Raw genomic sequence first — 25,280 nt, forward strand, 5'->3', positions numbered from 1 at the left:
TATGCTTTCATGGCATCACCTTGAAAGGTTTTAATCTTTAATAATAACCTTTTAATCAAAAAACCATCAAAAACCACCAAAAACCATCAAAAACCATCAAAAAACCAAAAAACCATCAAAAAGGCATAACCACCTCTTTAATCAAAAAACATGAATAATTCTAGTTGATGGCTTCAAATCATATAAAGAAATTAAATAAATAACAGCAAAATATACTTTTTTATTATTTTTTTCCCTTCTTCTCTGCCTTCTTCCTTTATTTATGTGTAATGTTTGTGAAGAATGTTGCTGTTAGGTTTGTGAAATCAACATTATTGCCCTGGTGATTATGATGCCTTCAGCCAGAGCTGCTCCTTGCACTGAGCTGTCACTGAAGTAAATTAGAGCAATATAAAAGCAGGAGAGCTGCAGAGTCAATGTCTGCAATATATCTGTGCATCCCAGATACACAGGTGTAGATTGAGCAGAGTTAATTCACATGAAACAATAATAACAACTGAATTTAGTATTGAAAATTAATTGAAATTAAGTCAGTTGGAGAACTTTTCTCCAAGCCAACAATGGCATGTGGACCATGTGTGTTTAGATTAGATAAAAAAATGTATTTTAGTCTTGTCAGAGGATTTAGATTAGTCCTGTGAGAGCTGAGAGAAAACCTCCACCACCACAGGTGAACAAACTCTTGCAGATTGCCAGTCTGGCAGGGAGTTTATTTAAAGTCCAAATCGTGGCTAAAAGTGAGAGTGATGGAGCTGTTTGCTGTTGCTGTGCTGTCCCAGCTCTCCTTCCATCCCTGCCCAAAATATCCACAATGTGTGGAAATTAGATGGCTTGGCTCTCCAGCTCCTTGCCTATTTTCAGCCTGTGCCAAAGGCTGCAGTGAGTGTGTTTCTGTGTTAATGTGTTTGAAGTCCTGCAGGCAATGTGTGCAGAATTCCAGCTCCAGGCTTTAAATTTTCCATTAGTTGTGATTCCATGCAAAGTTAATTTCCAGTGGTGACAGATCTTCCCAAGGTGTTCTTCCCACAAGGACAAGGAGATGTTATCAGGCAACAGGTTCAAATATTTTGATGCTATCTCACATTTTTTCTTACTTCTTTTCTTTTTTTTTCTTTTTTTCTTTTCGCTGTTGAGACTATGAACCAGTCTACTCAGATGATCTCAACCTCTGTTAAAGAGGATTTTTCAGTTAAAAGCGGTGTCAAAACCTAAAGAACTTGGTTATTCTCCGTTGAGACTATTTCACATTTTTTTCTTATTTCTTTTTCTTCTATTTTTTTTCTCTTCTTTTCTTCTTGTTTCCCAGCTCTATGTTCTAAGTCAAGGTCAGTGCATTTACCGTGGGAAGGTGACAAACCTTGTCCCTTACTTGAGAGATTTGGGGCTGAATTGTCCAACCTACCACAACCCAGCAGATTTTGGTAAGGACAGCTTGAATAGTTTATTTCATTTCTTTTGTATGTTATCATTTTATAATTTTATCACCTTCAGGGTAAGGGGAACCATGGTGTGATTTATACTTCTGTGCATATATACCTATGTGCTTTTCCGTATATGAACCAAAATTCAAAATAAAAGTAATCAGATTTTTTTTTTCCAAAGTAATTTGAATGCCACCTAGTGGTATAATTTAGTGACTATTCCTCTCTTAGCAGTCCAGGTTCAGGAAATGAAAAATAAAGTGTATTCTTTAGTGTTTCATAGTAACTAATATTGGTAACTTTTTAAAGTGGCTTCGGCGTTCTGCTTGTTTTATCTTGAGCAGTAGTACAGTTTAGAGCATTGAGGGTTTTTTCAGTGTTGTATCTTAAAAAAAAATGGAAAGTGCCACAAAAATAGATTTTTGTCTATTTTCTGTATCCACTGCCTTTCCTCTGAACTGCTTCATTTAACTTCCAGGATGAAGAGATCTCTCTGAAGATTTATGGAAAGATAAATTCAAAAACTTAAATGTTGTTTGTGTACAGATATAAATTTGCACGTGGCATTTTAGGTATTTTAAAGCCTGTACTAAAAAAAAAAATATTAAAAATTAAAAATCTGGTCTTGTCAGTGCATCAAGGGGATTTAACAACAAGGCTTGTACCAGGTCAGCTGTAATTTCAACCTTTGTAAAGCAGTAATTTCAACCTTTGCAAAGTGTGACAGTGTTCACAGGGGTTCTTGGGTGAGGGAAGAGACGAGGATCTGACTCCATGTTTCAGAAGGCTGATTTATTATTTTATGATATATATTACATTAAATGATACTAAAAGAATAGAAGAAAGCATTTCATCAGAAGGCTAGCTAAGAATTGCAAGGAAAGAATGATAACAAAGTTTGTGTCTTGGACAGTGAGTCCGAACCAGCTGGGCTGTGATTGGCCATTAATTAGTAACAACCAACATGGGCCAATCACAGATGCACCTGTTGCATTCCACAACAGCAGATAATCATTGTTTACATTTTGTTCCTGAGGCCTCTCAGCTTCTCAGGAGGAAAAATCCCAAGGAAAGGATTTTTCATGAGAAGATGTGTGCGACAGCAAAGCGGAAACTCCAAATTGTGTTTTGCAGTGATGGAAGTGGCCTCGGGCGAGTACGGGGACCAGAGCAGCCGCCTGGTCCGGGCTGTCAGGGAGAGGATTTGTGACTCCGACTACAAGAGAGACGTGCCCGGGGAGCACGAGCTGAACCCCTTCCTGTGGCACCGGCCCTCTGAGGAGGTATTTGGTGCATCTCTGCAGGGGGAGGGAGGGAATTTAAATCCCCCCTCGGTGGAGGAGTCTCTGGGCACGCTCAGCTGATGTGAGTGGGCTTTTGTGAATGAAAAGCAAGGCTGCAGAGGAAGGGGTTTGTTCTCTGTGTGTTGTTCCTGCAGGACTCCTCCTCCACAGAAGGCTGCCACAGCTTCTCTGCCAGCTGCCTCACCCAGTTCTGCATCCTCTTCAAAAGGACTTTCCTCACCATCATGAGGGACTCGGTAAGAATAAGTGATAGTAACTTTTGTGGCCAAAAAGTCTGTCCAGCTGGGTGTGAGGCTCCTCAAAGGTCCTGTCCAGCAGCCCATCCATGAATTATCACAGAATTCCAAAGGGAAGAGGCTGATCTCTCAGTCTTGCTGTTTATCATCTTCATTGTCAATGACAGCTTTCTACACAGCACTCAGAAGCACCTGGCCTAAAAACCCAAAGTTCAAATCCCCTTTGTGCTGGCAGGTCCCTTATACAGTTATCAATCCTACTGAAAAGTGAGTGGGAAGTTGTAGTGCTGTGTCACAAAATTAGGTTTTCCAGAAAATTCAGGATGGCAGAGATAATAACTTCAGTGTGCTGTAATGTTACCACTTAAAATCTTCCTTTTTGGAAATAGAAAATCTGTAGATAAAAAGTTTCTGCTTCTTTGCCATAACTTGTTCTCCCTTCCTGATTTTTATAAGTGCATTTGTCAACAGGGATTAATTAAGTTAATGAATTAAAATCAGGAGAAACTGTAACTGATTTGCTGATGCATAGATTGAAGGACAGTGTTGTTTTTAATATATTTTTTTCCTGCTTGACTCTAAAGGCTTGCAGTTGTTCCCAATGTTATTATTTCTTTTGCTCTTCCAAGCTGCTTTTGGGAATACTGTGTTGCAGAGAAGGCACAGAAAGCTAATTTATTCCTGATGAAGTTACTTGGGTCTACACAAGCCTGAAATGCCTTTTCTGCTTCTCTTCTGCTCTGGGGAAATTCATCTTTTAGTCAGAAAGTCTCTTTCCCCTGATGAATAGGAGCCAGTGGCTCCATGATATTGTCAGACAGGGAGATTTCAGCTTGCAGCATTTGCAGTTTCTGCCTCTATTACCTGGAAGAAATTTTCATGGGAAGCTCATAATTTTTGTCACCCAGAAGGAAATGAACATTTCTCATGGCAGGGCATTGGAACTTGGTGATCTTTAACCTTCCAACCCAAACCACTCCATGGTTTCCATATAAGATTTTCTGGACATAAGTGCTCCTTTCCTGCAGTCTATCCAATTTCAGCCCCACTGTCACTGCTTTTGAGCCCAGGCTTCCTGATAAGTGCCACTCTTTGCTTACCACAGGTCCTGACCCACCTGAGGATCACCTCACACATTGGCATTGGGCTGCTCATCGGATTGCTCTACTTGGGCATTGGAAATGAGGCCAAGAAAGTCCTCAGCAACTCGGGGTTCCTCTTTTTCTCCATGCTGTTCCTCATGTTCGCCGCTCTCATGCCCACTGTCCTCACCTGTGAGTGCTGGGTGCCGTGTCACAGCACGGGGAGGGGGGGCTGGAATGCTGGAATGTTCCTGGGTTGGTGTGAGACAGCGTCTGACTTGGGATTCTGCCTCTAAGACAGGTGGGGGGGTGAATTTTATACCCAGAGAAGCACTACTGTGCAAGCAGGAACAGGTTTGGCCAGTGGCACTGCTCCCTGCCCAGTTTGCCCAGTGTTTCCCAGCACAGTTCAGTGTCACAGCCCTGGACTGGAATTTCTCCTTATCCCAGAGCAGCTCAGCCATGCCCTGAGCTCGTGGTTGGACTTAGGGAGGATGGAATAATTTCTCTGGGGCTTCCAAGTTATGATTCCTGCATAAAATCAGCTCATTCATGTGGTGTCAGAAGCAAACTCCTGCAGAATGGACTGTTTCATACTTGCTCTGGGAGTGCTGTTACTCTGGATTGCCTGTTGGACCACAAAGAATAACCAGGTTCTTTATGTTTTGACACCACTTTTAATTGAAAAATCCTCTTTAAGGGGGGTTCACATCATCTGAGTAGACTGGTCCATAGTCCCAACAGTGAGCAGCTCTAGGGGCTGACATTTTATATCTCATTACAAATCACTGAAACTTTTGCTGCTCTGTCAAAAACCTGAGAGTTCCAGTCCCACCCTGGCACTGCAGCAGTGCAGGATCAGACATGGATAAATCTTGTTTTTATGTGTTTAACAACAACATTTGTGTTGTTTTTATGTGAAGCAGCATTGCCCCCTGCCAATCTGACAGAATCATCTGTGTTCTCTGCAGTTCCCCTTGAGATGGGAGTATTCCTCAGAGAGCATCTGAACTACTGGTACAGCCTGAAAGCCTATTACCTGGCCAAGACCATGGCTGATGTTCCTTTCCAGGTACATGCTCTACTCTTCAATAAAACAGAACCATTTCAGTTCATGAATGACAAACCCTCTTGCCAGAAGATTGGTACTGGTATTTTATCCATTGCAATAGTGGGGAAAGTGTGCAGATGTGTCTGGTGAAGCTTCAGGGATGAATCAGAATTCACAGAATTCCCAGAATCACTGGGTTGGAAGAGAATTTCAAGACCATCAAGTCCAACCCAGCCCCAACAGCTCAACTGAACCCTGGCCCCCAGTGCCACATCCAGGCTTTGTTAAACACACCCAGGGATGGGGACTGCACCACCTCCCCGGGCAGCCATTCCAGAACTTTCTCACCCTTGCTGGAAAAACCTTTTCCCTGCTATCCAACCTGTATTTCCCTTGGTGCAGCTGGAGGCTGTGTGCTCTGGTTGTGTCAGTGCTGCTGGAGAAAGAGCCCAGCCCCAGGTGAGCACAGGCACCTTTCAGGAGCTGTGCAGAGTGATGGGGGCAGCCCTGAGTCACTCCAAGCCTCATTCCAGGCAGTGTGGTGGTGTTTGCAGGGGACTCAGGACAAGGGAAGAGATGAGAATCTTGACTCCATGTTTCAGAAGGCTGATTTATTATTTTATGATATGTATTATATTAAAGAAAATGATATATTAAAACTCTGCTAAAAATAGAAGAAAGGATTTCATCAGAAGGCTGGAAAGGAATAGAAAGGAATGGAATGATAATAAAATCTTATGACTGACCAGAGAGTCTGAGACAGCTGGACTGTGATTGGCCATTAATTAGAAACAACCACTTGAGACCAGTCAAAGATGCACCTGTTGCATTCCACAGCACCAGATAGTTATTGTTTTTCTTTTCCTCTGAGGCTTCTCAGGAGAAAAAATCCTAGCAAAAGGATTTTTCATAAAATATGTCCGTGACACAGGAGGGTGAAGGGTTGGGAGTGGAATCCTTTTTTTAAATGCCCGTCAGAAAGACAGGTATCCTCCACCTGTCATGTCATGGAAAGGCTGAGAGCTGTGGATTAATGGGAACCCCCCTGTGACCGTGTTCACAGGGGTCCCAGGATGAGGGAAGAGATGAGAATCTGACTCCATATTTCAGAAGGCTGATTTATTGTTTTATAATATATATTTTATTAAAACTATACTAAAAGAATAGAAGAAAGGATTTCATCAGAAGGCTTAGCCAAGAATAGAAAAAGAAAGAATGATAACAAAGGCTTGTGTCTCGGACAGAGGGCCTGAGCCAGCTGGACTGTGATTGGCCATTAATTAGAAACAACCAACATGAGACCAATCACAGATGCACCTGTTGCATTCCACAGCAGCAGATAACCATTGTTTACATTTTGTTCCTGAGGCCTCTCAGCTTCTCAGGAGGAAAAAATCCCAAGGAAAGGATTTTCCATAAAAGATGTCTGTGACCCCCCCCACCATGTTTTTGCGCCACTCAGAGTGGCAGTGAGTGTCTGGCTGTCAGGGGCTCACTGCCCGTGCTTGTCCTTGCAGATCATGTTCCCCGTGGCCTACTGCAGCATCGTGTACTGGATGACCTCCCAGCCCTCGGACGCGCTGCGCTTCGTCCTCTTCGCCGCCCTGGGCACCATGACATCCCTGGTGGCTCAGTCCCTGGGCCTGCTCATAGGGGCAGCCTCCACGTCCCTACAGGTATTGTCCTGGTTTGGAAAGGCAGGTGTCTGCTGAGGAAGGCAGGAGCCTCCCTTGAAATGGAGAATGTAAACCTCATCCCTACGAATTATTATGATTTTGGAATTAAGGGGCTCTCACGCAAAAATATGGGAATAGGAATAACAGGTCTTTATTAGGGTAAAAAGAAATATACAAATGCAATAGTACAAACAAAAATACCCCCAACACTGACAGAGTCAGAACAGGAGCTGACATCCTATGGGTCAGGGTAGTGGCAGCCAGTGCCATTCCATGGTGGCTGAAGCTCTCCTGCCTCCCTTGAAATGGAGAACGTAAACTCCCTCCCCTCCAAATTATTATAATTTTGAAATTAAGGGGCTCTTGGGCAAAGATATGGCAGTAGGAATAACAGTTCTTTATTAGGGTAAAAAGAAAAATACAAATGCAGTAGTACAAACAAAAAAAAAAACCCAACACTGACAGAGTGAGAATAGGCCCTGACACCCTGTGTGTCAGGGTGGTGGCAGCAGTCCCATTCCATGGTGGCTGCAGCCCTCCTGCCTCCCTTGAAATGGAGAATGCAAACCCCCTCCCTCTGAATTATTATAATTTTGAAATTAAGGGGCTCTTGGGCAAAGATATGGCAGTAGGAATAACAGTTCTTTATTAGGGAAAAAATAAAAATACAAATGCAATAATAAAAAAACAAAACAAAACAAAACAACAAAAAAAAAACCCAAAAAAGACCCCCAAAAACCCGAAAATGCTGACAGAGTCAGAACAGGATCTGACACCCTGTGTGTCAGGGTGGTGGCAGCAGTGCCATTCCATGGTGGCTGCAGCCCTCCTGCCTGCCTTGAAATGGAGAATGCAAACCCTCTCCCTCTGAATTATTATAATTTTGAAATTAAGAGGCTCTCAGGCAAAAATATGGGAGTAGGAATAACAGTTCTTTACTAGGAAAATTTAAAAATACAAATGCAACAGTACAAACAAAAAAAATACTGCCAGAGTGAGACCATGCCCTGCCCCCTGTGTGTCAGGGGTGGCACAGCCCCATCCCATGGGGGCTCAGCCCTCCTGCAGTGCCAGCTGTGCTGCTGCTGCAGCAGGGATCCTGCACAAGGGGGAGTTTTCCTCTGCAGCTCCAGGGCTGCTGCAGATGGGCCTGGGCTCCCTCTGGCAATGCAGGGCAGCAGAAAGCTGCTCCTCTGGCAATGCAGGGGGCAAAGGCTGCTGTGCTGTGCCAGGCTCAGATTGGATCCAGGTAGGAATGCTTGGCTCCTCCCCTGGGCGCAGCATCTCCCCATGGGATGCTGGAATTGGATCAGCCCTGCAGGGACACTCAGTGGCCATGGACAGCAGAGATCTCCTGGAGGGAGGGTTGGCTGTGGGAGAGATAAAGAAAAAACTGCCCCATGAACAGCAGAGAGCTGCCCCAGCTCTGACAGATGGGGATAGAACACACAGCCCCAGCCACACCTTATAACCCAAGACAGTACTGATGGTGTTTTGTGGTCTCTCAGGAGCTCTGCTGTGCCCTAACTCTGCTCCCTGTCGCAGCTGCTGTGTCCCCAAGATGTTTGTTGAGGTGACAGGCAGAAAGTTTCTTGCTGTAGCAGAGTTCTTGCTGCTCCCCCTCAGCCCAGAGCACAGACATGCCCTGGATGGGAGGCTCTGAGGGTCCTGCCCCACCTGAAGGGGCTGTTCCTGCCCCTGCTTGGGTGGATTCTCACTTGCTGTCCATCCCAGGCTGGGTAGGTCCTAGGAACTGCAGGACTGATGTGTTTCTGCATCCCCACAAACTGGAAACTTTCCACAGTAGCTCAGGAGGAGGTTCTTCCTTGCACATCCAGAAAAGCTGTAGAAAGAAAGGTAGGAAAAGGCTTGCCCAAACCCCAAATTTTAGAAAGGAAGGGAGAGTGGCAGCTGTTGGCATGGCTGGAAGCTGGCCATGTAACTCCTGGCAGGAGATGTGCTGGGGTGACCATTCCACAGCAGAACAGATGATTCTGACCTCAATATGCATCGAGGCTGTCAAGATTTCTGCAGTAGAGCACTTGATTCCCTCTCTGTGCCACCCTGTGGGGACCAGCATAGCCTTACTGCATGATCCCTGTGCTTCTGCTCTTCCCTTCACAAGAGAAAAAAAATCATCAATTTTTAGTATTTCAAATTGTGATAATTTGGGGCAGTAGAATTATTCCTAGGAGTCACAGAAGAGCAAGTTAATTTTTAGTTCTTCTCTCTTTTTCTGACAAGAGACACTGTTCCTTCTCTTCACAGGTGGCAACTTTTGTGGGCCCAGTTACTGCCATCCCTGTCCTGCTGTTCTCTGGGTTTTTTGTCAGCTTTGATACCATCCCAACATACCTCCAGTGGATGTCCTACATTTCCTATGTCAGGTACTGCTGGGGAGGCCTTCACCCTCCCATCTGGACATGCTGCTTGTTTGCCTTGGCTTGCTTGGTTGGTTATTTTGGGTGCCAAAGGGACTGTTCACAGCATGATCTCTTAGAGTATAAACACACTCATACATGTGATGTAAACCACATTATCTCTCTGCATTTTAAGTTGTTGATGTTGTGAAATAAATAGGAACAGGTTGCTGGCCACAATTCCATGTCAGTCCATTTGAATTCAGTGGGATTGCACAGCATGAAAATCTTCCTGGACTTTGCAACAGTGGATGTATGAAATAACAGGGACATCACCAACTGAGAAATTGATGCCAGCACCTCATTTGGGAAGAAAATGCATAATTCACTGCTGTATCCCAGATAGGTTTGTTGGATAAAGGCCTGGCTTTAAGTTTTGCAGTAGCACTGCCACAAGAGGCACAGGATTTGTGTCACCTCTAATTTAAACTGCTGCTTTAAGATCCATAGGCACCTTATAGTGCCTGTGCCTGGGTCTGACTGAGCTGTCTTAGGATGGGGCAATTCCCACCAGGAAACCTCTGGAGGGGTAGTTTAGACTAGAGACTGAAATGTTTTTAGCTGAAATGAGGAGAGGGGAATTTTCCCATTCCCCATTTCCCCACCCTGCCCAAGCTGCACTATTACTGAGAAATCCCAGGCAAAAAAAATCCTCTTTGTTGCTAAGTGAGGTCTTACACAGATTCCTATCAAAGATAATAAGACTGCTCCCCCTGAATTACCACTTAGAATTCAAAGTGAGGCCTTAAATCATTGCCTGGCTCAGGTGGGGTCTCCTGAAGCCAGAGGGAGCTTTCATAGGCATGAGATCCATGATGGTTTATCTCCTTGCAAAAGCAAATACTGGGAACATTACCAGTGAAACTATAAATGTACAGAGGGAAGGAGAAGATTGATGCTGGTTTTAACATTTTTCTGACTTCAAGCCATAATTGTATCCCTGTTGCTTGTTAAAAAATAAAAAAAAGGCAAAATAATGATGTCACTTTTAAATGGAGAAATTCTAAATATGAGCTGAAATTATGCAGCTGCTTTCTGATTTAACATTTTTCTTTTGGAGAAATTGCTCTATGCACTAACTGGAAGCATTAAAGGCAAAACTCCTGCCCTTGTTGCCTCTTACATAAAATGCCCGTGACGCGTGATGTGCCTGATTGCAGCAGGGATAGAACTTGCCCCAAGACAGATGTGTCAGAGCAATATTGAACCCCTCAGTGTTTCAGCTGAGCTCTCACAGGGATTGTGTTGCACTCCCAACCAGATCACCAGGATTTTCCTTGTAATCCCTCCTTCCTCTCTCCAGATATGGGTTCGAAGGCGTCATCCTCTCCATCTACGGACTGGATCGAGAAGATCTGCACTGTGACAAAGATGACACCTGCCACTTCCAAAAATCAGAGGCCATCCTGAAAGAACTGGATGTAGAAAATGCCAAACTTTACCTGGACTTCATTGTTCTTGGGATTTTCTTCTTCTCTCTGCGCCTGATTGCCTATTTTGTCCTCAGATACAAAATCCGAGCGGAGAGGTAAAGGAGAAGCAGCTGAACCAAGGCAGTAGGAGAACTTTAGACATCAAATAGAGGGCACTTGACATTGTCTCACTGTGGCAGGCTGGTCCCCAGGCTGGGGACAGCCAGATGCTGTCCTGACCGAGCCCATGGAGAGCCACAATGGGATAGTGGACATCCAGTGTTAAGCCAATCAGTCCAGTTGGGTTGGGTCATGTTTTCATTATACTTTCTAGCTTTAACTAGGAAGAAGATCTATAGAAGGGAATTTTACACCACAGGATATCAATACAGAGGCAGTGTAACTGTCACAAGATACCTGGCTGCAGGAGATTTCCTTATGAAACCAATTTTGGGATAAGGTCACCAGGATCTTGGTGGCCAGAGTAGTGTAATGTCATCTCTAGTTGACAAGGTAGTGAGATGCAAAATGAGGAATGCAAAGAAAATAGGATTCTCTCATCTTTTTAAATTTCATCTTTGCAGTTTTCTATGTATTATTTTGCAATTCTTTTCCACAGAATTACCCCCTTCTGGCTAAAAGTCTGTAAATGTATTAATAAGGTAAAGATATCTTTTTAATATGGATACTTTTTTAAAAGAAACCTAAAGTGATTCAAGTAATTATTTTTGTTTCTGTCTGACTTTAGAATTCTGGTGCTTTACTTGTCGAGCTGGTCTCATATCTGAAAACTGTAATGATAGGAGGAAAAGGCAGATTCTGAATCTGCACTGAACCTGTGGTCCCATTTGGAAGCAGCACTGGATAGCACATGCAGTTAGACATGGTCAAGCTGTCACTGAATGGTTGAAAAAAATATTCTTTTGCAGTGTCTTTAAATCCTTAGTATTTGTGATATTTTGGGATACTAGCTCTGTTCATTATCTGTTTGATCTACCTCCTGCCACTGAAAAAAATCAAAGCACTCCAAGGCTTATTTTAATTAAATTGTGCAAGCGGGATCTGTCCCTAAAGTGGTTGTTAAAGGAGTGCAAGAGCTGTCCACGGATCAAAGCTTGGGCTGCTGTGTTAAAACACCTGTGACTGCCTCATCCAGAGGTGTTCATTGCATCTGCAACACCCTCTGTGTGGGACCTTTCCAAAACCACACAAATGACCTTGAAACGCTGCAGCTCTCATTGTGCCAGGCAGTTTTGTTCTCATCCCTAGGTCTCCATGCACAACATGAGAATCAATTGCTGTGAACACCAATGGAACTGTTTTTTTGGGTATCTCACCTCTGTAAATTTGGCAGGGGGAATTCTGGTTCCAAGCTGATGTGAATTTTCATGGGTTTGGATTTTCCACCCAAAATGAACCCACCATCCTCACATTGGACACCTTGGTGAGCTTTGGTGCAGATTTCAGGGTTTTCTGCCATGACTGTGAATTTATCTGGGTGTCCCAGACCCCTGAGTGAGGCCTGAATGTTCTGTAAATGCATTATTCCCATCAGGATGCTGAACTCTTGCAGGCTGGAGGCAGCTCAATGTCAGCAAACCCTCGAGGAGCCCAGCAGCTCACGGCAGCAGGGTAGATAAGATGCATCTTCTGGCCCTCAGCATTCGAAAATCCACAAACTTTTCCAAGACTCTGTGGCTGTGTCTGTCCTAGTGGAATAAATAGTGCCAGGCCCAGCTCTGTTAGTCCTCAAACAGCTGGGGCTAACAGGAATGGCCCCTGCACTGAGTTTTACACAGCCCAAACACTGTCTGCAAAAGCTCTGGCTCTGCTGGGCTGCAGCTCTGCCATTTAGCAGGGAAGAAAATTGTTTCCCAGCTTTCCTGGCCCATGCCCAGGCTCTGTTTGATTTACCAATACAGACACAGACTGCATGTATTTGTTAAACTCAGGACATCTGAACTAAGCCTGGGGTCTGGAAGGCTTTAAATCAAGTCACATGTTTTAGGAAAGCTACTGAACTTTCCCTGAAAATAAGGTTTACCTGTGAAAGCAAAATCAATCTTTACTGTAGAAGAAAAACCAAATTCCTTGCACGGCCTCTTTGCATAATTTTTGCTGCTGTTCTTTCTCAAAAAGCTTTTGTACAGCTCTGCAGCTTTTCCAGGCATAATCACGAGCAGGTACAAACCTATATGGCTGTCAGATTTGAGAAATAAAGAATTTGAGCTATTCTGAATAATACTCATAGCTGTGGGCAGTTTTTAAACAAGGCACAAGCTGAAATCCCTCTAGCAAAACGTGCCTTGGTTATTTCAAGACTCTCAACATATTTGTGACTATTACAGGCAGTTCAAACACTTTTTGCAAGCAGATAAAGGACTACATTTGCCAAATTCCTCTTGGGTTGCAGACTTCTGGTCCAGGCTGAGGTCAAAGAGTGTGACATCCCTGGCACTGAGTACCGTCAGGGTTGGTGTTTTTTGTGTTTACCACCTCCATTTACCAAATACCCCCTGGCAATCCCTGCAGTGCTCCAGATGGGGTGACTTTGCTGCCATTCCCACATTGGCATCTTGCAGGATGATGTTCTCTCCCATCTAGACCAGTTTAGCTGTATGAATTCCTTGGATGCTGTCTTGTTGTCTGTGCCTGTTCCTCTGGTTTTAAGCTGTCTCATTTTATGTTTTTAGCCTCCAGCATGTCCTCCTGTACTGTGAATTTGTGTTGTGTTATGGCAGCCAAAAATCTGGTCCTTCACGGGTGTTCCTGAAAAAAAAATCCTGCTCTGGGAATATTTTTGTCACTCCTTTTTTTGTTAGATATGCTTTTTCCAGCCTTCTGCTGGCAGTATTTAGCTGGAAGTTACTATTCTTAGGAATGCTTTCAGGCTGTAGTATCCCAGTAAAGAAGTAATTCTCTGGAGACTCAGTGATGCACATAGATGAGATAATGAATTTTCTCTCCCTAGCTCACAAATTAACTAATGATCTCTCTTTTGTCACTGCTTTGGGACAGAAGCATTTAAAATCCATCCCAATTATATCTTCGTCTACTGCAAAGATTTTTAATGTAGTCTCAGGTTGGCTTTTTTTCTCTTCATGTGGAGATAAATTCTGACAGGCTGGTACAAAACACACCCCCAGGTTAATGGGCTGAGCAGGTGCTCTTGTGTTGAGCAGCACTTTGTGAAGCTCTGGAGGCTTCACTTGGAGGAATAACAAGGCCAGCAAGATTCTGAAGGCTTCAAATGCTCAATTTTCAAATCCTCAGTTTTATAGCCATATATAAAGAGCCATAAACTCTCTGAAATCAATGCCACTATTACCATTTGAACCAGCCACAGCCTGGCTAAAAGTTGTGTAAGAGGCTAAAGGTTTCACTTGAAAACTGAATGTATGATTTTTGTTGGGATTGCAGGGAAATTTTAGTGTCCTGTTGGCCTCCTTATTCTATCTTGACTTGTTTTAAGATGTTGCTTTGGTTACTGTGTGCATTAGTGAAGACTTAAGGTCCTCCACGCTTCTTTTGTTGTTTTTCTTCATGGAAACTTGCATATGATCTGAAAAACCCTGAAGGTTTTCAAAAATAACTTGAAGCATTATTATTTACAATTAAATAAAAGATTTGGAAAGCAGATTCTACTCTAAAGAAATTGAGAAGGTTCCATTGTTACAGGTCAAAATCAGAGGCCACCCTGAAAGAACTGGATGTAGAAAATGCAAAACTTTGTCTGGTCAAAGGGAGTGGAAGGGCACTGGTGCTGAAATCCTTCAGCTCTCAGAATTTGGAGCACAAAGTACCTATTTTAATTAAAAGAGAGGAATATGTGCGCATGTAACAGGGAGAGCTGGTTATGTAAGTGGGAGATAATGAACCTGAGTCCAGGAACTGGATGTCTCAGGTGATTGGCAGTTCTGTCCACACTTCTGTGTCAAACTCTGTGTTCTCAGCAGAAGGGAATGTTTTATTAAACACTTGTTTCTGTGAGGAAGTGTGGTACATCCTGACCTGTGCCACCCCAGTGGTCCTCACAGAGGTGACCTATTTACACAGTGCTGGGTGGATTTTGGGGTTCTAAGCACTGGGGAAGGCCAGCAAAGCAGATATCCTGGTGGGAATCTGTTACAGACCAGCCAGCCAGGATGGAGAGGCAGGTGAAATGTTCCATGGGAGCTCTTGTGACCAATGCCCCTTTTCCTGTGGGAGACTTTAACTTGCCAAATGTCTGCTGGAAACACAGCACAGCAGAGAGGGAAAAACCCAGGAGATTCCTGGAGTGTGTGGGAGGTAATTCCTGACCCAGCTGGTGAGGGAACCAGGCCCTGGTGATGCCCCACTGGTCCTGTTTGGGAGCAGAGAAGGGCTGGTGGGTGATGGGGTTGTTGGAGATCCTCTTGGGCACAGTGAACATGAAGTGAGAGGTTCTGGTTCTTGGGGAGAGGTTTTGAAGTGAAAGGTTCTGGTTCTTGGGGAGAGGTTTTGAAGTGAGAGGTTCTGGTTCTTGGGGAGATGGAGGGGTGGCAGCAGAACTTCTGCAGGGCAGACTGTGCTTGAGAGCTGGGCTGGCAGAGTCCCTTGAGTCCCTGAAGGTCAGAGAGGTCCAGGAAGACACAGAGATTCTTAAGAAGGAAATCCCAAAGGCACAGCAGGAGCAGGCCATCCATCCCCATGTGCCAAAGGACATCCAGAGGGGCAGAAGGACTGGCCTGGCTGAGCAGAGAGCTCTGGCTGGAACTCAGGGAACAAAACAGGGTGTATGACCTTTGGAAGAAAGGGCAGGCAGCCCAGCAGGGCTACAGGGACACTGTGAGGTTATTCAAAGAGAAATTAGAAGGGCCAAAGCCCAACTAGAACTTAATCTGGCTACTGCTGCAGAAGACAATAAAAAATATTTCTGTGAATACAGCACTAAGGAGTGTATCCATCCTCCCTTGGATTTCCTTTAGTTCCTCCCAGAACAGCCCCGTAGGGTGCAACTGCTCAGGAATTTCTGTGTGCACATCCATTTGCAATGTATGATCGTGTGAAAAGCTGTTGGGAACTGGAAGTAGGCAGAAAATGACACCTGTGTCATGTCCTCTGTGACAGCTTGTGACAGGCTGATCACTGCAGTGCCACACAGCACTGGGGAGTGCATTCATCAACTGCTGAGTGCCACTGGAGCTCATCAGGAGCTCTGCCATTTGTCAACAGGGGCAGTGGCATTTTCAGGGATGGACTCCTGCTGCCCTCCTCTCAAATTCCTGTTCCCATAATGCACAGAGGGGTTGGTGTGGGGTATCCCACTGAGTGATTTCTGTCAGCCCACACAGCACTCTTCATGCTACATGTCTAAAAGTTTCAGGTTCGAGCCTGCAAACATGGCAAGTTTCATTTTAATTCTGTTGAATGCTTTATTTCTGTTTCTGTACATATTTCACATAGAGTTTCTGAAGGAGTAATTGTACTGCAGGGCACAAAATTTAGCTGCAGTCTTTTTGTTATTTCGAAATCTTACGAAGAATGATCATTTTGTGCAGCTGTCAGCTGTAGAACCTTTCTTTAAGAGATTTAGATTTCTGTTGAGACCTGTGAAACAAAGGGTGACCATCCAGGATGTGTCTCCTGTGGCACAAAATGCAGCCATGGCTCAGCCTGCGTTCTCTGCACTGGTTGTGCCTTCAGGACACATCCAGCTTTTGCTGGTTCTTTTTTATCTTCCCCCTTGGGGGCTCCCATGCAGCTCAGCCCATGCCTGTCCATGGCTTGTGTCCCTTTTTTTCTGGCTGTTCATGGCTGCTGTCCAGTGGGGTGTGAGAATGAGCTGCCTGGGGAGAGTGCAGGATGGGTCAAGGTGGAGGGATGACTTTGAGGCTTCTCTGAGCCACCAAAACCCCAATGTGCTGGATCTCTGGGTGTGCTTTACTCAAAAAAAAAATATCCAAAAATGTCTTTTTCAGCAGATTGCAAGGCAACATGGAAGCTTCTACTTTTAAAGGTTGACGGGGTTTTCTACTTCAGTGGCATCTGTGATGTCTCTTTTTCTGACCCTGTTGTAGCTTATTTTAGTGGCCCATTTAAGGTAATCATTATGCAAACTCTTTCTGTTACTTCCAGAAAGAAACTTTCCTGGCCTCAGTGATAATTATACCAACCTTTCCAAATGTGAATTAGTTACTGAACACTATTTTTAAAAAATATCGAAAGAAAATCTCTTAATTTATGGCAAAAGAAAATTAAATTTGAGACGATTACACTGATTTATCTTAAAAGAAGAAGATAACAAGTCCTGCAGTGGGGCCAAGCCTTCACCTGTGTCAGTAAAGATTTATCAAATACCTTTTCTGAGTCAGTTGACCTTATTGTGAGATTCTGCCCTTGAACCTGTTACTGAATTATTTAACATTTGGTTCTTTTGTTTTTCAAAGCAAGAGTCAATGCAAGGTATGACTTTAAATCAGCGTGCTAAAGTGTGCATATTCTGAATATCTAATATGTCATTGTTGTCTCTTGTTTCTGTAATGCATTTGCATTACTATGAATCAATTTTATTCTGCTTCTCTAGAGACTATTGCTGCCTGCACGCTGTGATATATTTGCACTGTTGTAGATATATATAAATACATATATTGTAATTATATTATACAAACCATGTCTTTTTCAGGTTGCTTGTTACCTTTGTAGTTGATGCTTCCTGGTACAGTGGACCTGAGTAAAAATGTGGGATGTGGGGCATTCTGATGATATATTACAGTAATAGAGAAATCTTTGTATATTTCTGTATACTTAATACCTGTAAGAAGAGATTTGTATGTGCATTATTTTCCAGACTTAGGGCTTTGTTTTCTGAGACTAGAGAACATTTATGATAATGTAACACACACACACAGAGAGAGAAAAAAATCAAATAAAGTGTTATTATTTTCAGACAGATGCCTTTGTTCCTGTTCTCACTCTGAGGGGAGATGTGTTGGCAGTGGTACATTTTCACTGCCTGCTCCTTGATCCTGGCAGCCATGGAATTACCTGGTTCCAATTGTGGTGGTTTCAGCTAACCCCCAATACAGGTGGGTTACAGAAATATCCAGTAAAAATCCATGAACTGCAGTCACACTGGGGGTTGGAATTAGATCATATTTAAGGTCCCTTCCAACCCAAACAAGGCTTTTGACACCCCCAAATCAGGGGGTGCTTCTCTGAGAAACCCTGCACAACTGAAGGACTTCCTGAACCAGTGGATTATTAATTACCTTTGTATTTTCATCCAATTTTGACGACTTTTTCTTCCACAGCCTTATCTGTTCATCTTGCCCTTGCTACCTGCAAGAGGCAGATGTTCCCTGTGCTGCTTCATTGCAAGAAGCAGGAAAGGATCATTCCCTGTTTGCCTTCTGCTTGGCACTCTGGAATGGGTGGATTTCTTCCTCCCATCTTCCCAGATGAACAAAACCTCTGTTTTATCCTTCCAGTCCCACCTGTCCATTTCCCATTCTAGCAAACACTGCTCTCCCTCATCCTGCCACAGCACCTGTGGGATGTTCTGCAGCTCTCAGGGCATTTTTGGCACCAGGAAGGTCTTCAGCTGGTTTAGAAAGGCAGTATTTTCATTTCTTGTGTTTCTCCCAGGACCACATTGGCCATGAAGTGACATTGGCCAAGAAGTGACATCACTGTTTCTGCTGCACTGGCAGGAAACCCTTGGGCAGAAATGCTGACCCCAGGAGCAGTGCCAGGGCCAGTGGGAGGGTTCAGGGTTGGTGTCCTGTGCTTTGGCAAACACTCACTTTGCCTGGCTGGTTTTTCATGCATTTCAAGGCTGTTTCATGGTGTTTGTGTGTTGGACTTGACGCCAGGCCTAGACAACATCACTGTCTTTGTGCCACCCATCCAGACCACCCCAGCAACCAAATGACCTGCCTTGCTCACCACAGCTCAAAGAATTCTGCCCTTTTACAAGTACCCACCCAAAAATGACATGAACAGTGATGCTTAAAGCATGGATTGCCCTAATAGGATTACATTTTTAGCACAGTTTTCTCATTATGACAGAGATCATACTTTGTTTTATATATTATAGCCCTGGAAATAATATTAAATGGAAGGAATTATGTTCCCAAAAACTTGATGCCTCCCAGTGCCAATTTTTGTCCACAGATTAGGAAGGGAAGAGGGGGAGTAGGAGTCCTTCATAGCCTGAGTGGCAACATAAATTACTTTTAGCATTTCATATGGCAGTTAATGCTATTAAACAACCCAATCATAAACTTCTCATTAGCAGCACTGCAAAAATTAATACACCTCACATGCAATTCCCATCCACTGTGCTCTCCAAATGGACACATAAAATAAAGAGTGCTTGAAACCAAAGGGAACTTTATTTTCCAACAGCTGCCCATTGAAATCCTGCTTTGGGATGCAGGCTGGAGGGCTTGGGAAGCCAAGGAGGGGAGTGGAGTGAGAGATGGAGCAGGGCAGGGAGCAGGGACCTGCCCAGGTGAGCAGGGAGCAGGTGCTGTCAGGCACCAGCACTGACATCTGCCCATGGGACACCTTCAGGAAGGGCTTGCCAGCTTCATTTAGGGGCAGAAAAGCTGTCAAGGGCTGGATTAGTCAAACTGACACTAATTACATCCATTTCTGTTGTTCAATGCATTTTAAATTTCATAGCCTCGTTTGGTTCTGTGTCTTTTTTCTTTTTTTTTTTTTTTTCTGTGCCTTGTAGACTTTTTTTCAAGACCTGTGAGTTTTATTATGCACTGTTAAATTAACTCTGTGCGATGGCTTTTCTGGATTCCTGACATTCCTGCCCAAGCCTGTGCCTGCACACACATGGGAAGGCTGAGAAAAAAAGTCAATGCTCCCTCTTCCACAGACAGAAAACATTACCAAGACATGAAGCCAATCCATTGTCAGCTTCTGACAGCTCAAACACCCCTCAGAGTTTGCATTGTTTCCCCCAAATCTTTCTAGCAGGGTCATTTTCTTGTCCCACTGCCTGTTTAGCTCTGCTGGACAGACAGAATAGAGTTCCCCCTATTCCTAGGACCTTTTTTCTTATCCCCATGGCATCTGTAGAATCAAATATCAAGCAGATTTTTATGGCTTCATCAAGAGTCTTGCAGGTGCTTTTTGACTTTCTGCTGTGTAAAAATCAGACAGTAACCCCAAAGTACTTAGAGAAGAAACAAAAGTGAAAGTAAACCTTTTGATTTTGCTCCTTCTGCTCATTGAAACTCATATTCTGAGTCTTGGTGCAGCATTCCTCGGATGGGGCTTGATGCCAAGTCTCAAAAAAGGTAAAGAAGCAAGGGAAAATCTCATTTTGTGGCAGGAAGGAGCTGGATTTTACTTACCAAATGTACTTCTCATGAAGCTTTCTGAAAACACCACAGACTGGAGTGTCAGTCCGCACTGGTGGCAAGTCAGACCCCTGGGAATTTCCAAGAATTTCTGCAACAGCTACTGCAGAAACATCTTTCTGCAATTCAGATATTTGACTCAGCTGCAGTGAGATATTTCCATTCAAGTCTTCCAGATTCTCATTTCAATTGTGGTGTTCCAGTGCTGAACCCCTCAAAACTGCTGTTTACCAAAACAACCTCCTGTTATTCTCTGAGACAGGAGCACATGTTGGAGGAAGCCTGAGGACCTTACAAGGACCCTACAAGGGCTTGTCTTTGTCTGGTGGGTTTTTTTGAGGGGGATTTCTGGGTGTGCAAAGGGAGATCACAAACACAAGGAGTTATCCCAGCTAGGTGAACAGAAACTCTGCTCTCCAGCAGAAAAGCACTTTGTTTTCTTACCCTGCCCACCTCTGGCACATGGAAATTTCATGAAATGAAGTTTTATGAAGTGGAAAATGGGAAAATTTCACCATTCACTGGCAGGGGAAGGAGCACCCAAGGATGGCAAACACTGGAAAAAAGGAGCATCCTCTTCTACAGCCCAGCTGCTTCTGGAGCCTGAATGCATTCTGTGCTGTATCACAAATATTTTACAGCAAAGTCTGTTTGTCTGGCTGGTTTTTCCTAGTACTGAGGACACATTTTTAGGCCCATGGTGTACCAGGTGAATGTGCTGGGACAGGAATCATCCACGGATGGGAGTTGGGCAGCTCATGTTCATACACCAGCGCTGGCAGCTCTGAAATGCTTCAGAAGAAGGCTCAGATGAGGGAAAAAAGCCTGCAGAGTAACAATGGACTATCCTGCCCAGAGAGGGCTGTTGTTTCTGGCAGAGAGCTGCTTGGAAAAATCACCTGAGAGCTTCTGAAACTCTCACCTGGACTTTTTTCCTAAGGAAGGTTTAGCAGCCATCACCCCAGAGCAGTGAATTTTCATTTTTGGGCTCAGTCTGGCAGTGAGGGCAACCTTGGAAACTGAATCTGGGTCTGGAGATCATCATTCTGTGTGGGTTTAACACAGGGAGCCAGGCCTGGTTCTTGTGTTTTATTTTCTGTTCTCCAAGCTGTTTAATGGCATCGTGGTTGAGTTTTCACTCTTTAACAAAGCCAGTGACTCACACAGAGAGCTGGGGCAGCACCGTGTGTGACTTAGCTGCGATCAACAGAGGAAGATTTCAGTTCCCATATCCTTTTTCACTTCAGTTTAGCACCTTGTCTGAAATCTTTTTTCTTTGCCAGAGGAGCTGTGTGACACTGTAGCAGGATCCATGCCCTGGAGTCATTTGGGAATAGCATCTGAAGGAAGTGGTACATTAAAAAAACCAAATTTTTTTGAGGTGCTTGCAGTTAAATCCCCTGTTCACATGGCTACAGGTTTGTTCTTTGTTGCTGGCACTCACCTGCTCTGAGCTCCTTGTCTGTCCTAGTTTTCTCCCCTGTTAGATCTCCCTGACAGCCAAGCACAGCTTTTCCTGATTACCTCAAAATGAACAATTTCCCAGACATTTCCCCTGGTGACAATTGCTTTAAAAGCCAGCAGAACACCTCCACTCACTGCAGCACCATTGCAATCAATCTGCAATGACAAATGTGAAAGATGCATTTATTTTGTGATTGGCTTTTTTGTAAATATTGGGATGAATATTATATGCGTTGTGTTAGAAAGTAATGCTGTATTAATTCTCTTAAGTACTGTGTTAAATATGGTTTTAGGTTATAAAAAATGTTAAAATAGAAACTATGCTATGTAGGATACTTTTCTTTAAAGAAAGGACTCGCACTGAGATAGCAGCCACAGGACACCTGAATCTTTCAGAGAAAAAGAATTTATTGCTCCATTATCAGAAGAAATGAACTTCTTCCCGCCTCAAAGGTGCTGTCAGGATTCAGAGGAAGAAGCTGATGATGACCAGACAGAATCCTGTATTTGAATGGAATTTATGCATCATGTATGAGGTGTATGAACATGCAACAGGCTATTGTTTTTAAGGGTTAATCCTCTGTTAACGGGTGTCCTTTTTCGGGCTTGTGCTGCCCAGAAAAAGGTACCTGGACATCTGTAACTCTTTGTTTTTTATTGTCTCATATTGTCCTAATCCAAATTGTCTAAATTATTATTTGTATTACTATTTTTATAACCATTTGATTACTATTAAACTTTTAAAATTTTAAAAACAAGTGATTGGCGTTTTTCACGTCAAACATGCTCTGTTCAGCCTTTATTAGAAGCTGGAGCTGCGGTGGCACTCAGCTGCCATGGCTGCAGTTTGGGACTATTGGGTATTTGGGATTTTCAACGTCATTCACTGCATAATGGCCCCATCAGCACAAAGCCTCTGTGCCACAAATTGACACAAATGGGTTCCTGCAGCACCTTTGCTGACGAAAATCACAACGCTGACCTACTTTTTGCCCCTTCAGAAAAATATTCAGAATTTTGTTTACTTATAGTGAAAAGCGCCAATCACTTGTTTTTAAAAGTTTAAAAGTTTAATAGTAATAAATTGGCTATAAAAATAGTAATCTAATTAGAGTAATAATAATTTGGACAATTGGGATTAGGACAATATGAGACAATAGAAACAAAGAGTTATGGACAGTCTGGGTACTTTTTTCTGGGCAGCATAAGCCTGAAAAAGGACACACGGTAACAGAGGATTAACCCTTAAAAGCAACAGTCTGTTGCATATTCATACACCTCATACATGATGCATAAATTCCATTCAAACAAAGGATTCTGTCTGGTCAGTGTCAACTTCTTCCTCTGAATTCTGATGGCATCTTCAGGGCTGTTCGAGACAGGAAGAAGTTAATTTCTTCTGATAATGGGGCAATAAATTCTCTTTCTCTGAAAGATTCAGGTGTCCTGTGGCTGCTATCTTGGTGCAAGTCCTTTCTTTAAAAAAAGTATCTTACATAGCATAGTTTCTATCTTAACACTATGTTATAACCTAAAACTATATTTAACACTCTACTTAATAAAATTAATACAGCATAACTTCCTAACATAACACACATAATATTCATTTGAATATTTGCAAAAAGCCAATCATAAAATACACATTTTTCACACTTATTCAGCACTCCCTGCCTGGCAATGTGGCTGTGCACAGCTGCAGGTACAAAGGGTGACTTTTCATTCAAGGCTTTTTCTCCCTGAGGCTGTAATTGAGGCCCATGGACACTGACTCAGGTGAGGGAAGCCCTCAGGAGAGGAAGGTCCCTCCTTTTGTAGCCACATCTCTGCAGGTCCTGCACACTCCTCTTTGGTGCTCGCTCCTGCTTTGGGATCTCACCTCGCTCTGCCTTGGCTCTGCCTCTCATCTTCAAACCCTCAGCGGCTGCAGCTTCCACTCTGTTTCTGCCAGCTTTATTTTCTCACCAAAAATGCTCCTTTTTTTTAGAATTCTAGGCAGTGTTTTCCAGGTTCATTTGTGTGGGTGTTGATAACAGTCTACCTAGAGAGACCTCGAGCTCTTCCTGTGAGAAATAGCTACTCACTTTTCTAGTGCTGAGGACACATTTGTAGTCCCATTGTGTACCAGGTGAATGTGCTGGGACAGGGATCATCCAGGATGGGAGTTGGGCAGCTCATATTCATACACCAGCAGTGGCAGCTTTCAAATGTTTCAGAAGAAGGCTCAGATGAGGGAAAAAAGCCTGCAGAGTAATAATGGACTCTAGGAAGTTCTATTAAACCTTATCAAAAATACAACAGAAGACTAAATAAAGAAAAAGGTTACTGCGCCGGGAGCAAAAGATTTTCCCCGCCATGTGCTCAGCCCCCTCACAATGGAGGTTTATTCCCTTTTTTAACTCCTTAACCTCTCCCAAAGTTCTGTCCATCCACCCCTTTGCTGTCCAGTGGTGGAGATCTCCTCTTCAAATCCTGATTGGAGGTCAGATGCTCCATGGTGACAAGCCAGCCCTCCCAGATGTCCCAACTCCAGCCGTCCCTTGATACCCACGTGAGGGGGTACAGCATAACTATAAATCTATAAAACTTTTATTAGCCTATATACATGATATTTGTCCACTAATTGTGAGAGTCAATCATGGCATTACTCATCTATCACATTCCCGAATGTAAATTCCCAGAATTGACATCATCCCTTTGGATTTAGTGATGATGGCACATCCTTAGGTAATGATTATTGGTGCTGTGAGCAGCTAACTCTGATTTATAACCCCACCCCAGCGCTGGCTCAGCTCTGGGGAATTCTGGTTCATGGTTTTAAAAAAAGACTCGATCTGGCACTTGGTGCCATGATCTAGTGGAGGTGTTAGAAGATGGGTTGGACTCGATGATCTTAAAGGTCTCTTCCAACCTAGAAAATCTGTGATTCTGTGATTCTGTTTCTGCAGGTGCCATCATGCCCAGGGATGGTGCTGGGGGCAGTTGGTCTGTTCAGCCTGAAGAAGAGACTGAGGGGAGACCTCACTGCAGTCACAGCTTCTTGTGAGGGGCAGGCACTGATCTGTGCTCTGTGCGGACCCTGACAGGACCCAAGGCAATGGCCTGAAGCTGTGTCAGAGGAGGTTTAGGTTGGATATAGGAAAAAATTCTTCCCCCAGAGGATGGCTGGGCACTGAGCTGGCTCCCCAGGTTCTGACCACAGCAGCATCCTGGCAGAGCTCAAGGAATGTTTGAACACTCTCAGGCACAGGGATTCTTGGGGCTGTGCAGGGCCAGGAGCTGGACTTGATTTCTGTGGGTCCCTCCCAGCTCAGCATTTTCTGTGATTCTTTGAAACACCTCCAAAGACCTTCAGCACGCTGCTCAGTTCATGGCTCACATTACAGTGGGTAATATTGGGTAATATGGACAACATGAACATGGACCATATTCAAATCATATTATTGAGTCTGTTAGGCATGGTTTATGAATGACAAATTTTTTACCTGCCTGGATAAAGTTACTCACCACTAAAGTGTGCAGGGGTAAATCAAACCTTCAAGGAGGCATGGAAAAGAAAAAGATTTGTGCAGTGGGGGTGGTGAAAGGCTGCAACAGGCTGCTCAGAGAAATGAAAAATCCCTGGAAAAGTTCAAGGACAGATTGGATGGGGCTAGGAGAAATGTGATCCAGTTGAAGATGTCCTTGCTCACTGCAGGGGGGTTGGATTAGAGGACCTTTTATGGTCCCTCCAAATAAACCATTCAATGGCTCTGTGATTCTGTGTCTCCATCATTTTCTCCCTCCTTGCAGCACAGCCCTGTACAGCTGCTCTCCCCTGCTGAGCCCTGAGCAGAGTTTGCTGCTGCAGCACACTCAGGGTCCCCACTTTGCTCC

At 43.9% G+C, this 25,280-nt stretch overlaps 1 protein-coding gene across 2 annotated transcripts in view; it reads left to right on the plus strand.

The window, feature by feature from the left end:
- ABCG1 (ATP binding cassette subfamily G member 1) overlaps positions 1 to 17,511 on the plus strand; it is a 60,012-nt gene extending 42,501 nt beyond the window's left edge. For both annotated transcript variants that reach the window (XM_030950328.1, XM_030950339.1), the window contains exons 8-15: positions 1,307 to 1,421; positions 2,556 to 2,704; positions 2,860 to 2,961; positions 4,067 to 4,235; positions 5,015 to 5,115; positions 6,612 to 6,770; positions 9,039 to 9,157; positions 10,494 to 17,511. In XM_030950328.1, coding sequence (XP_030806188.1) covers positions 1,307 to 1,421; positions 2,556 to 2,704; positions 2,860 to 2,961; positions 4,067 to 4,235; positions 5,015 to 5,115; positions 6,612 to 6,770; positions 9,039 to 9,157; positions 10,494 to 10,722 — 1,143 coding nt within the window. In that variant the 3' untranslated portion in view covers positions 10,723 to 17,511. The remainder of the gene's footprint in view (positions 1 to 1,306; positions 1,422 to 2,555; positions 2,705 to 2,859; positions 2,962 to 4,066; positions 4,236 to 5,014; positions 5,116 to 6,611; positions 6,771 to 9,038; positions 9,158 to 10,493) is intronic.
- Positions 17,512 to 25,280: the final 7,769 nt, after the last annotated feature.

The sequence above is a fragment of the Camarhynchus parvulus genome, chromosome 1 (genome assembly GCF_901933205.1).
Source record: "Camarhynchus parvulus chromosome 1, STF_HiC, whole genome shotgun sequence".
NCBI lineage: Eukaryota > Metazoa > Chordata > Aves > Passeriformes > Thraupidae > Camarhynchus > Camarhynchus parvulus.